Raw genomic sequence first — 14,142 nt, forward strand, 5'->3', positions numbered from 1 at the left:
ACATTTCAAAGGTTGATAGTGTAAAAAGGAAGTAAACCACATCATCACAAAGAACCACTAGTACATCACACTCATCTTTGCAATACAATGGACTATTAGTTAACTGAAAGAAATCTCTATATGCTGTTGTAGGCAGGCAGTAAGCAGTTTTCATTGTGTTGTGAAGCAGTTATGTGTCTTCCCTGATCAGTAATATAAAATAAAATAATAAAAAATAAATATATTTCTTTTAAATTAAATTATTGAATTAAATTCTGTGAGAAGACTTGCAAAATAGTATGGTATTTGATACAGTTGCTTTTCCTATGAGAATCTGTTTTACAAAGCATATGCTCTCCTACTGGCTATATGCAACCATTTACCTTCATCTCAATAACAGTTTGCAGAGCCTTTGTCTTGGCTGAGTCAGGAGCATTTTCAAATCGTCGATGTATCTCCTGTGTCAGCAGAAAACAAAGCAAGAGTTAGCCTAAAGGCATTTTGAGCCATTTATCAAATAAAAACAAAATTACTACAGCTTTCTCTTTCTAATTCACGGCATAATTCAACACTGCTCTCTGATGTTACCAGTTCCTTTATTTTGTTTTATGATCTCTCATATGAGAGAAAGGATACGCAAATGTTCATTCAACAGAATCACCATCTCAGTTGAAAAGGCACAATACTTACCATGTACTTACTCAAAATAAACTGCTAAAATGACAGATGAATCCACTAAAAGAAAACTATAATCTACCTGGCAAGCTAATCTAAACGGATACTATTTTCACATGGAAGTGTCTACATCATTTATTTGACTAGATGCTTACTGAAAACAATAATGCTGTAGTTTCTGTTTCAGCAAGCTATAGGGTGCAGCTGTGTTGATAAACCTTTTTCAAATTTTTTACTCCAGAGTAGCAATGCTTAATGATGTAGGATGAAAATCTTTCTCCACTGGGGTTAGAATTCAGCCAAAAGTACATGACTGGCTATCACATTGCTCTAAAGATGGGAGTTTGCAAACAGGAGGATACAAATGTCCATGTGATATTGCTGTTGATACCAATTCACAGAAGCAGTATGCTTCAGAGAGCTCTCTATGAAATAAAATGACAGAAAGCAGAAATAGCTTGTTCTCCCATATGCAGTAGGTAGATGTTTCAAACCAACAAATGGAAATACAAGAGAAACATATTCCACTTTTTCATTATTTGTGTTAAAATAATATTGTCCTTACAACAAACACTAATATTAAATGTAGGCATGTGAATACGTTTAGGATGTTAATATTATATGACATGAAAGTACTTTGGTGCCCAAAGGCACCAAAGGTTATGAACTGTGATACCAGTTAACCTAACAATCTGAGTACACACGCATAGTTTAGCCACCCAGTCCCCTGAAACCCCTGGAACACAAATCCAAAAAGCCATCCACAAGCCTGTATTTTCAATACAGATGGTGAATGAAGAGAACATACATGTATTATATGGTAGTCATACATGCAACTTGCTCCATACGATCAATTACTTGAATGAGAAAAGTAGAGTTGTATAGTGTTTTAAAAACACTGAAAACATTACCTATTTTTAAGTTTCCAGAGTGGACACAGTAACTCTATTCATGCATTCACCAAACAGCATATTGTTGGAAAAGCATCCAGATATTTTACTTCTCTTGAATGGCAGTTCTGTAGTCTTTGATGAACTCTCAATGCATTTACTACCTATTTGGTTGAAGTGAACAGCACGGCTTGGAATGATCCATTGTGTAAGAATACACAAACATTTGAATGAGAGTGACTTCTAACTATTCTTCAGCAGGGACTCACATATCCCACATCCTCCACACCCTCCTTAGATTCTCAAAGTCTTTTCCTGTGATTCTCAGATTGAGAGGAACCAACAAAGTAAGACACATGGTGGCCTTTTTGTAAAGGCACATGTAGCACACTGAGTGAGGTGGTATTTGAGAACACTCTTTGTAACACACACCCTATGTGCTGTAACACCAAATTATTCTGTAATCTTTGCTTGACTATGAGAGCATCAACTGAAAATACACACATAAAACAATGCCTCTCAAAGAATGACACAGCTTCTCTTCTGTGTCAAAGAATGACACAGCTTCTCTTTTCAGAGAGAAAACTAGTAAAAACTGTCCACAGCTGAAGACACCCCAGTCACATGTTGTGGACATTCTCAAATTCACGTCCACTTTAAAAAAAAAAAAAAAAAAAAAAAAAGGCTATGGGGGAGGAGAAGAAAAGAGGGTTTGAGTAACACAAAATACATGTATGGGCGAAAAGGAATCATTTTGAAAATGATTCTTCACCATTTTAAGCTTTGATAAATCAAAAAGGTGAAAAGTATCCTATTCAGAATAGCATGAACTTTCACTAAATGCAGAAAGTTATGTCCCCAGCTGTTCCTGTCACGTCAGCTGTACAAGCATCCAAGGACTGTTATTGTAGAAGAAAATGAAAAAGCTTGATAATAGAAAAGAAAAACAAACAAATTCCTGTGAACTTTTGGAAACTGAGAAAATGAAAGATAAAGAGGTCAAAAACGAATATGTCAGAAATCTATTTTGAATAATATATTGTTTTTATTTTAGTGGTGCATTTATGTACTAGATCATTTCCAGTTGTGCAGAGACATGGTCTCTGACCTTAGACCATACAAGCAACCTACTACGGAAATGCAGTAGATGAAACACCCAGTATGAGAACAGCATGTCATTAAAGGGATGCTGGCACAACAGCGTCTGCTTTTGACATTGCACAGCATTTTCCCAAATAGAAAATTATTTTAGGCTTTTTCTTTAGAAAGGCTGTCTCTCCACTGTCTGAAACGATGCTTTGCACAACAGCAAACGATGTGTCCTATTTCTATCATCTTAAATAGCTTCACTGTAATTTAGGTGAATTATAACCTGCAGAAAAACAACACCTCCCACCTCTCAAGTGCATAGTAAGGACTTGATTTTGGCAACCTGCCTATGATTCTGACAAGACTGAAAATAGGGCCACAGTCACACCGAACCTCCCTATAACACAAATTTAAGTACGGCTGCTAGAAGAACATCATGCAAAAACATCCTTCTTAACATTGAAATATAAGTTATGCACTTATCCTTGTGGCAGAAAGGAGAAAGCTTAGTATCTCTCCAACATATTCAGATTATATTGTGGACAAATGCCACATAGAAGCTCGAAAATTAGTACTTTCATCATCAAAACAGGACACTGCACAATAATTAAAGTGCAGGGCCACATGTAGGTATCAGGGTCAAAAAAATACAAAACTAATCCTTTTTTCTTGTGACTTATCCATTCTGATCAAGTAATAAAACATCCTTCATTTCTTCTATCTTCATGCAGAAAGAACTTTCATATCTAACTGATACTGTTCCATAACAGATTGGTAAGATTCAACATCGTCTATCCTTTGAATCAAACTTAAATTATAATAAGGGATGAATTTTCACTTCAGCATTTCATCACTACCAATTTCTAATTAAGAATAGTTATTTTCCTTTTCTTCAAACAAGATATAAACTAAATGTTTGTGTCTTATTACCTTGCATCTGCCAACTAGGTCTGCAAGGTAGTACTGTATCCCTGTGAGAAATAATACCATAACTTTCTATCTAGCATAATTACATAGAACAGCTGATCAAACGTACTAAGAACATTAAATATGTAAAGGATATCTGTGATAATGTAATTTTAATGCACCCCAAAATATCTGAAGGATGTCATATTTTAAATGTATTTAGTTTGTTGCTTTTTTTTTCCTGACCAAGAAGTGCAAAAACAATTGGAAATTACAGATTATAGTTCAGAATTGAGGGAGTCCTCAATACTGAGCAGTATCAGCACTACATCTAGAAAATATTAGCAACTTATAACACATGCACATGATGATGAAGGGAGGAATTTATTCAGAACCTTTTCTTCCTAAATATCCTGGCCATATCATTCATTGCTACTCCCCCAGTTACTCCCACATGTGATTTTGCAAGGAATTTCTCAGAAACATGAAAGTGCACTTTAAGTGATGACATTTTCAGGGAAGTAGGCTTCATGCTTAAAAATACAGCAACTTATCTTTCAGTATTACCATGAGATAAGCACTTTCCAAATGCAGAAGAGGACACGCCTTCTATTTCCTGCAGAACCCACCTATAATCAGGCAGCATATATCACATGGAGAATGAAGGAGAAAAAAATATTTGAAGGTGTTCTTCCAGGCATTAATTTGTTTTTAGTAAAAAATTGCTAAAAATGATACAATGTGCAATTCAAAACACCACAGGAAAAAAAAATAACTAGCCTAGCCATGCCTTTATATGGTCAAATACAATTTTCTGTCCAGCATGATCTTTGCATCATTCAGCAGACCGGGTAGTTATCTAATGTTTGTTTTTATTCTCCAACATGTAGTCCAGGCCTTACTCAGAGAACATTACACTTGTACTTAAAGTTTATTTTCCCAGATGGCTTCTGTCAATCTTTCACGTTTAAATTTTTGAAAGAATTTAGCACCCTGGTTTCTATTATAATGAAATGCAAATATTATAAACCAAAAGAAAATTTCAGGAATGTAGTTCAGTGTCAGCATAAACTATCATTGTTACTTTTAGAAGCTATTTAATGTACCAAATGGATCTATAATTGTGTAGAAGCGCAAATTGTACCTGACTAACCTGATTTTCCTCTACGATGAGATGACCGGCCTCGTGGACAAGCAGTGAACAGTGGGTATGGCATATCCTGAATTACTGGGGCCTTTGACATTGCCTCCAAACATCCTTGTAGCCAAATTGGTGACATACAGACTGGATAAGTGGTTTATAAGGTAGGCAGAAAATTAGCTGGACTGCCAGGCTCAAACTGCGTTTGGTGGACAGCAATATAACGTCCAGTGGGCAGCTGCTTACTACTGCCAATCCTTGGAGCTTGATACTGTGGCTGATACTGTACGGTGCTTTTATTAACAATCCAGGTTATGGGATAGGTTGCACTCTCTGCAGGTTTCCAGAGTATATCTAATTTGGGGAAGACACGACTAGTGTGGTCTTGCTGGAAGGAAGAATAGAAAAAAAGACAACTGTATTCTCCTGGGCTTTATTAGCAACAGTATAAATACCACGATGAGGGAAGCAGTTATTTCACTCTATCTGGCTCTTGTGAGACCACTCCTGGAGTATCGGGCCCGCCCAACTTTGGCCTCCCCAGCATTAGGAAGACATTGAAAAGCTGAACAGAGTCCAACAGATCAATATGGATAGGATCTGGAACATACGATGTAAGAGAGGATGAGAGAACTGGGTTGGTTCAGCTGAAAAGAAAAGGCTTGGGGGGTGAATCTTGTTGATGTCTAGAGCTATCTAACCAGACACTGCAGGGATGATGATGACAAACTCTTTACAGAAGTGCACAGTGGAAGGATGAGAGTCAACAGCAAAAGATGTAAATTTTGACTTACAATATCACAGAATCACAGAATTAGGTTGGAAAAGACCTTTAAGATCATCAAGTCCAACTCTTAATCTAGCACTGCCAAGTCTGACCACTAAAGTGTGTCCCTAGCATGCTGGAATAGGACTCAGAGCTGTTGCAGAATCCCCATCACTGGAGAGTCCCAAACTGAGCAGGAGGTTGCATGAAATGACTATTCTGCAGAATCCAATTATCTCTACTAATTGGGAGCAGACAGCAACTGAGTATCACAATTGTTTAGTTTCAGGTTTCCTACGAGTATTTTTTAAGAAGTGCTCAAGCCCAGTAATTTGATCTATATTTCAACAACACATAAAACTGGACTGAAAAAAAGAATGTGCAGTAAGAGTCCTCTATAATTTATCTCATTAGTATTAGAATTTTGCTACTGAAAAAATACAGTTATAGAAGTTTGGAACCAATAATCATAGTAGTTTCTTCAGAAATTACTTCTGTATGCCTCATTTCCTGTATTTGTGAACACAATCAATGTAATTCCCTGAACAATAAATTATTCATATTAGTAATGAGCATAACTTTGAATCATGTGCTGGAAATTCAACACAAATCAATAATGGAGGGCGACAGTTGCTTTGAAGCTCATATACTCCTAGCTAAAGAAATTCATCTTGATGTTTTGCAATTTGATGAATACATTCAGCCAGTGATTTCAAAATCCAACCAAGAACTAAAATACCAGCACACACAAAATTCCTTTACAAAGGTATCACTTAAAGTGATAACTAGCACACAGTTTCTAGTTCATCTCAATGTTCAAATCAGCAGAAAACAAACGCAAAATCCTCCAAAACTTCAGCAGTAGATTAAAAGCAGGAGACAAAGATGAGAGAGACCAATTCAGACCATCTTACTAGTTTTAAGTAGTAAATCATGGTGTTGAAGTCTTGGCTACAGGAGTATAAATTCAAAAGCTAAAGAAAAGTTGATTAAAAATTAAAATACTGTTAATTTATAACTTTATTTAATATATGTGCTATTCAATCTTTTCTTCTCTCCTATTTAAAGAGCAATAAACCTATGTTTTCTACTTGTTTCTTAAATTAGCTTCCAAATTGTTAATTGTATTTTCAAATTTTACTTTTATACTTTCCTGTACTGAGAAGTTTCACACTTACAGAAACGAAGTTCCACAAACATCAGCTCTGCTGAAGAAAGGTGTAGGATAACATTAGCACTTCCAAAGAAAGTATGCCTGAAGCTGTCATTTGTAAACAAAGACAGTCATGTAAAATATACTGACAAGCAAAATCTTTGAATATAAGGAGATATCAACAGGCATTAAAGCTTAATTATTTTACTTATAAACCTCAGACTGGTTTCTGCCTCTATAATTGTTTCAGATGGTTTTAAAAATGTCACCTAAGGGAATCAGAGGTGCTAAAGTGAACTATTAGTCAGAAATTTTGCTTTGTCTAAATAAAAAAAAGAGACATACCTATTTGAAGCTTCAGTAGCTCATTCATATAGCAATAATTTATTTGAAATAAGTGTATAACACAGTAAATAAAAAAATGTAAATTCATAATTTTAGGCCTGTATGCTGAAAAAAAACGTATGAATAAGCACATTGAAATTTTTGTAGATTATTTCATGTTGATGAGATCATAACTATTACACAGAGAAAAAAGCTTCATGGATAGCTGTAGTTCTGCTTTTTTCTATTCACTTAATTACTGCCGATTATTAAATAATTAACTAAACTCCACAAAAATCAGAGATTTTCTATATAAGAATTGGAAGGTGTTTATGATTTCTTTGTAGTCTAGAAAGACATGAAAGAAAGAAATAATTTTTCACCCTAATTTTTCAACCTATTTTTTGGGGTTGGAAACTAGTTCTGCGAAGAAATGTCATGCAACCAACCCCTAAACCAAGGAAGGATGAAAATAATTACTTTAAAAATATTTAGCCATCATTCTTTTATTAAGGCCACATAACACATTCCAAACTATAACAGGATCAAATAAAAGCATGCATAATTTGTTCTTTGCACATTTTGCTCTCACATTGCAATAGCCCAAATTCTCAACTTTTGTTCTACAAAATTTCAATATGCTTGAAAACTAAAGAAATCCAGTGATTCTATCCAACACAGGAACTATTTAAATTATCTTGATTTAAATAATTTCTCCCTGCTATCCTTGGCTAGAAGAATGAAAAAGCAGCAGAACAAAGCAGAAACTTCATTTTTTAAGTCATTAGAAAGGTGTTCCGTACTACAATGGCATGAAAGTTCCAGCTTGTGAACCAGGCTATATACTACTGCTAACCTCTCTCTAGAAGTGTGTCTTATTTATGTTGCAAAATCTTGGAATAGGACAAAAGCGTTCTTTGAGATAACTCTAATTGCTCTAATTAAAATTGCTAAATCCTTCTCTAAGCCTGGAGCAGAAAAGGGTAAGAATTTTAACACATGCATGGAAAAAGAACTTCTTTGCACAACTTGTCACAGTTAATTAAAATCTGCTCAGATAAGGCAAACAACCTTTCTTTTCACAGGGCATTTTAAAATGGCAAAATCACTGTTCAGCAGTCCTCAGATGGTATATTCACACAGCACAGCCTACCTACCCTTCTCACTGAGCTCTGTGCTCCTCCTGTTTAGCTGTCACTGCATCAAATTAGATAATTTAAAGCTAAGCCAGCTACATCTGTATTATAGCCTAGTAGGTCTGCTCTCTGCTGTGCCAGAAATATACTCTAAGTGGAGACACTGGAATGAAGGCTCACAGAAATGCTGTGTTACTTCCTATAATAAAGTAAGCACTGTTTGATTTGAGAAAGCTACAAATACGGATCAGTCCTTGTAATAATGCCACACTAGGTTACCATAAAATAGTTCACAAAGTGGATGTTGTGGGGTTGCCATTTCAATGCACTCTGAAGATGAAAACAAATAATAGCTTTTTCTGCCATAACCTCTATCCTTAAGCCCATTTTAAATGTCTACCCCTATGAATGATCCATTTCAGCAACTACCTTACATACAAAACCACCCTTTACCTGTTAAATACTGTATTCCTAACTCCTTAATTTAGTTTTGCACTTGGAAGTATTAAAAATGCATCATTTGAATGGACCCAATTATTTTAAAAAATCAAAATATCATTCAACTAAACCTGCAATTTACTAACAAACAGTTTTTGTGATGCAAAATGCAAAGCTACTGCTGCTTACTCTTTCCTTGTTCCATACCACGCTATTATGCAAACCTTGAATCTAGAACTGACCCAGGAAGAAACCTTCTAGGAATATTGCCTCCGTTCTCTTTTGGAATAGAAGGCGATAGCCAGCCATCTGTCCCAGGGCTGGATTCACAGCTTTCTTTCCTATATTTTTATGTCTAATTTTTGTCAATTAATTCAAACGGCTGTTTTCCTTCATTACGATGAAATACATCACCACTCTGACTACTACATTGGCATCTTAATGAACGCCTCACCCCACTTTTAATGCCTGCTTGGCCTCAAAGTTTGCACCAACCACTCCCCTCTCCCAGGAGAACCCTAAGGCTACAAGATCACCATTTGACTTAAACAGAGAGTTGCTTCTGACCTCTTGCTGAAGGTGTTGACAACAGCCTCATACAATCTCGGCCACAATTCGTTTGCAGGACTTACATATCCTTCATTGCAAGGACAAGTTAGAACTTCTCTGCAGTAAGAAGGACTAACACTGTGCATGACTTCTGTGGCACCTTTTCAGGAAAAGCCAAAGGTCAGGGCTATGCATGTTGTCAGGACCCTCAATGCATATTATACAAGGTACTATGGGATTAAAGGCTTCGGAGGAGGATCAGGTAGATACCACTGAGCACAGTGGCCAATGAAAAGAGAATACATTTGGGAACTTCCCCTCATACACCCTTCTCGGTCCTTAGGATAGCAGACATCAAAGGCTATCCCTATCTGAGCGTAAGGAATGCAGTGATGTGTGAGTATATTCTGAGGACTCCAGTGAGTGCATGCCATAGCACTGCTGTGAGCAAAGATAGATTCGCTTGGTAGCGCGTATGTGTCTGGTAACAACCCAGAGACAAACAGCTCATCATCACATGAACTGCTGTTGGAAAGTTTGTCCTGATATCCCTTGTGAAGGAACATGAAAATGGGACAACACTGCTGAAGTCTACTGTATCTGACAATAATACACACTGAGCAGCCTATTTTTGTTCCCCTTGGGTAGAAACAATGCAGATGGTTTTGTTTTTATTCTTTCTTCTAGGCAGATGGGAAATTTGGGCCAGTTTTTTTTTTTTTTTTTTTTTTTTCCAAAAACTCTCAAGAAGTTACTCTTTATTGGCTGTGACACCATTAGTGTATAATCACAGGTCTTTGTTCAGGTAAATATATTCCTAAACACAGATAGTAATGAACAATTCAAAAGAGAAAGGATTAACCAAGTTGGTGTAATTGTGTTGGACTGTCCTTATGAAACTTAGTTTGACCGTAGTAATCCTAGTCTCTAGAACATCAGATGTGGACACAATCACACAATATTCTTCCATAAATTGCACTGATATTTGGTGTATCTATTACTCTGTGTAGTGGAGAAAGGACATACATCTACTCAGTGCATTTAGCATTTTGGGAGGAGCGGGAAGGATGTCCAAAAGAGCACAGCAAGCTTCGTTATCTTTAGAGCTATGTGCTGTCACTGCCATCAGTGATCATTCCGCAGCAGGTGAGTTTGGAACAATGAAGTGGCAGTTAACGTCAGTCAGGAGCTATTCTGAAAGTTGCAGGTCCAGCTGCTGGATTTCATCAAGTATTTCTTGCTGGTATGATAATAATCTTGTTTCTGAAAGTTAGGTCTAAAATACCAACAGCAATATGAATAATTTTCACTAAGACTTGAGGGGTACTCAAAATAGCAACATCTTTTTATAAGCTATGAAGCTTAAGCTTGTTTTCCAGGGAAGAGGAATGTGATGCAATCGCACTGTCATCTGCTGAAGTCACTGCATCCAGATGTTCAATAAGACATTTAATTTTTCGTTATTTTATGTTCATGAGAGACTGCCGTCTGTATCAGTGAATTGCCAAATGCAGCCTACATTATGCTTGATACAGGATCTTTCCTTTGGAAATGTAAGGAGAGATTACTTGAGCTTCATGGTATTCAGGACAATATTCGGAAAATTTTCAACAGAGCCAAACTGATAAGAGATACCTCACGCTATCTGAAGGAAAATCCGTTTCATAGGCTGGATATGGTAAACTGAGACAGTTCTCCGGGAGATGGGAAAAGACATGAAATATCTTCTGTATGAGGAACAACTAAGTAGCAAATGACTTCAGCCTGCAAAAAGAGAGAACTTGAAAGGGATATGACAAAAATCCAAACTCACAACTGGCACAGAGAATCCCAGTAGCGATCACCTGTGCACTGTCTTCCAGTACACGAACAAGGAGCCATCTATGAAGCTACTGGGAGACAGGTTCAAACCCAAAGGAAAAGAGGCAGGTTCTTCCTGCAGCAGAGAGCAGAACTACAGAACCACTTACAAGATGATGCCACAGATGCAAAAGTTTACACAGGCTGAGTAAGACACTGACCAAGTACTTATATGGCAGATCCATGGAGGATACTTAGCTGACAAATCACAAGTTCAGGAAATACCCAAGGTGTAAATCGTTTGGAAGATGGGAGAGTGTTAAAGAAAAGTAATGTGTTTACCCTGCTCTTAGCTTTTCCTAGATGTCTGTGTACGGTCACTATTTGAAACAGAAAACTTTCAATAAAGTGATCCTTGGCCAGATCCAGTACAGCTATTCTTTAGTTGCTTTCTTAGCTCAGACTTGTGGTTCTGTTAAGAATTTCTTTTCCTCTGGAAATTAGTGCAAACCTTACTTTAATCACAGTAATAGCAGTAGCTGAAGAAAGCAATTAATTTACTTTTGAAGGTCAGACTGCTGGCCGCTGCACCCGCACCATCTGAGAGACCATCTGATGACCTTGAGTCACAACATCACCATCTGAATTACACGTAAGCCTCAAAGCTGGAAAATGAAGGGATACCTTTCCCTCCAGAATGCAGACTTCTATTACTATTCCTAGTTTTTTTAATTATTTTTTTAACCAACAGCGTAATACACATGCAACCCAGTACCTGTGAATTCTGACACCTCAGAACTTGCTTTGGCTAAGATGGTCTGAGCTAAGATGCTACTGAAGTTTTTCTCAGCTTTTCTGATGTGTTAGGACATAAAGTATCCACAGTGACCTCCCAGCTCTTGCAAATCCTTTGGGGATATTAATGTTTCTTTTAACAGCAGTATTTAAAGAAGAGTTTAGCACACCTTTTCAGATACTGGAAATACCAGTTAAAGAACAATCAAGAAAGTAGATGGCTTTCTTCAAGACAGCTCAGAAACTGCATAGTTAGTATTTGGGGTATCAAAAGGCTAAAATACCTTATGGATTTGGAAATACAGATAAATATTCAGATAATGGAAGATTAAGTGGGGAAGGTGATGCAGATAGACCTAGGAAGATCTGCACGCAGACCACTTCCAACTGTGGGACAGTGATATTAAATATGAACCAGATCTCACAGAACACAGCAGCATGGTGCCCAAGAACTCTTCAAGTTTACCAGCTTGAGTCTATAAGCTTGAGGTAGTAAACTTGCTTCAGAGGCAGTCAGTTACAGTTCAGCAACATACCCTAACTTTCCCCAGCCTTCTGGACCCCCACACATGAGACTCATTGTCATGGTTTTGGCTGAGATAGAGTTAATTTTCCTTGCAGAGGCTTTTATGATGCTGTTTTGGATTTTTGATGGAAATAGTTTTGATAACAAACCAATGGTTTTAGTTGTCGCATAGCAGCCCTTACACCAAGTCAAGGACTTTTCAGCTTCTCGTGCTGCCTGCCAGCGAGGAGGCTGGGGGTGCACCAGGAGCTGGGAGGGGACACAGCCAGAACAGCTGGCCCAGGCTCACCGAAGGAATGTCCCATACCACGTGGCATCATGCTCAGAAATAAGAGCTGGGGGAAAGAAGGAGGAAGGGGGGGATGTTCGGGGTGATGGCATTTTTCCCAAGAAGCCATTATGCGTGCTGAGCTCTGCTTTCCTGGAAGTGGCTGAACTCCTGCTCGCTGATGGGAAGCAGAGAATGAATTCCTTGGTTTGCTTTGCTTGTATGTATGGCTTTTGCTTTACCCAGCAAACACTCTTTATCCCAGCCCATGAGTTCTCCCACTTTTACCTTTCCCATTCTCTCCCCCATCCCACCTGGGGAGAGCGAGTGAGTGGCTGGCTGGTGCTCAGCTGCCTGTTGGCATTAAATCACAGCTCTCGTGCAGACAAGCCTGAGTTGTCAACGTAGTCGAGCTTGGAGCTCAAGAATAACACATGGGTGCTAATAAGCCCTTCGTGATAAGGCCCAGTTCATTATGGAAATAGTTTGGCATCTCCCACATAGCACCATGTCTCTGAGGTTCCTACAGTGCTCATCTCCAAGGCTGTTTTTTACATCATATCAACAGCTTGAGCTACAAGTTGCAAAATTCCCGGCTTATCCTTCTCAGTGCATTAGCCATGGGTTGGCAGTAAAGAGTAATTAAAGTATGTTAGATAAATGGCATTTGCACTTAGAAAATCAATGTCATCTCTACCTTCTCCAGGAAATCATTTACCATAAACATTAAGATTTAAATAATTGATGATTTCCAGACGTGTGAATGAAGTGAGAATTCTTATCTTTCAACATCTACTCATCATTGAGCAGAAACAAAAGAGACCGCATTCCTAAAAAAAATTACACAGCTCCCGCCAGCTTTTCATTTACGTTGCCGGACTTAGAGCAGAAACAAATGGAAGCCATTTGGGGCTCTTCCTGAAATAGATACAAGAATTGGAACAGAATTATCATTGGTCACTAAATAAAGGAAAAACTGTAGTGTAGAAACTCTGGAATCATATTATCTTCACTCCAGACACTCAAGAGATTACTGCTCTAAAAAAAAATAAATCTGGCCTAAATCTGGCTCAGAAATGCAATGGGGTCTTGCTTTCTTATATAAATGCTTACAAGAGCACTAGTACAATGGGTTGGGCCATGGAAAACATATAAATAAGAGGTATTAGGAAGTATTTATTTGCTCACAACACTCATTTCAAAAACCTTTTTGCAAGACCTTGCTTCCCCACCTTCTTAGAGAGGGGGCTTAGATCTTGCGTATATGTCAGGCTTTCAAAAAAAATGCTGAACCACAAAACAGAGATACAATGTACAAAACCAGTCATAGATTCACATGCACACATTATACATACATCTATAGCCATCAATTCATGCATTCAATCTGGAGATGTATATTAAATAATCTTTACAGAAAATTGTACAATTAGTGAATACATGCATATAAGTACGTACCTGTGCACATACACAACACACACTGAATTACTAGCCTTTCAGAAGCATAGCAATTAGAATGCTTTAGAAGGCTGGTTGACTACAAGTGGAAAATGCACTTAACGTCAAGGAATTTAATGACACTGGCTACACCATACCTTATTTATTTTCCTTTATTTTTCTAAGATGCTCGTATTATCTGTATCCTATATTTTACTGTAATCAGTTTGGGATAGTGAGTAGTGAAGAACGCCTGTCATCATACTCCCCTAC

At 37.5% G+C, this 14,142-nt stretch overlaps 1 protein-coding gene across 8 annotated transcripts in view; it reads right to left on the bottom strand.

Annotated features, from left to right (window-relative positions):
• Positions 1-14,142, bottom strand: part of ERC1 (ELKS/RAB6-interacting/CAST family member 1) — a 302,116-nt gene that overhangs the window by 222,374 nt on the left and 65,600 nt on the right. For all 8 annotated transcript variants that reach the window (XM_084302886.1, XM_084302887.1, XM_084302892.1 and 5 more), the window contains one exon: positions 363-437. In XM_084302886.1, coding sequence (XP_084159012.1) covers positions 363-437 — 75 coding nt within the window. The remainder of the gene's footprint in view (positions 1-362; positions 438-14,142) is intronic.

This window comes from Netta rufina (genome assembly GCF_964035555.1).
Source record: "Netta rufina genome assembly, chromosome: 1".
Taxonomy (NCBI): Eukaryota; Metazoa; Chordata; class Aves; order Anseriformes; family Anatidae; genus Netta; species Netta rufina.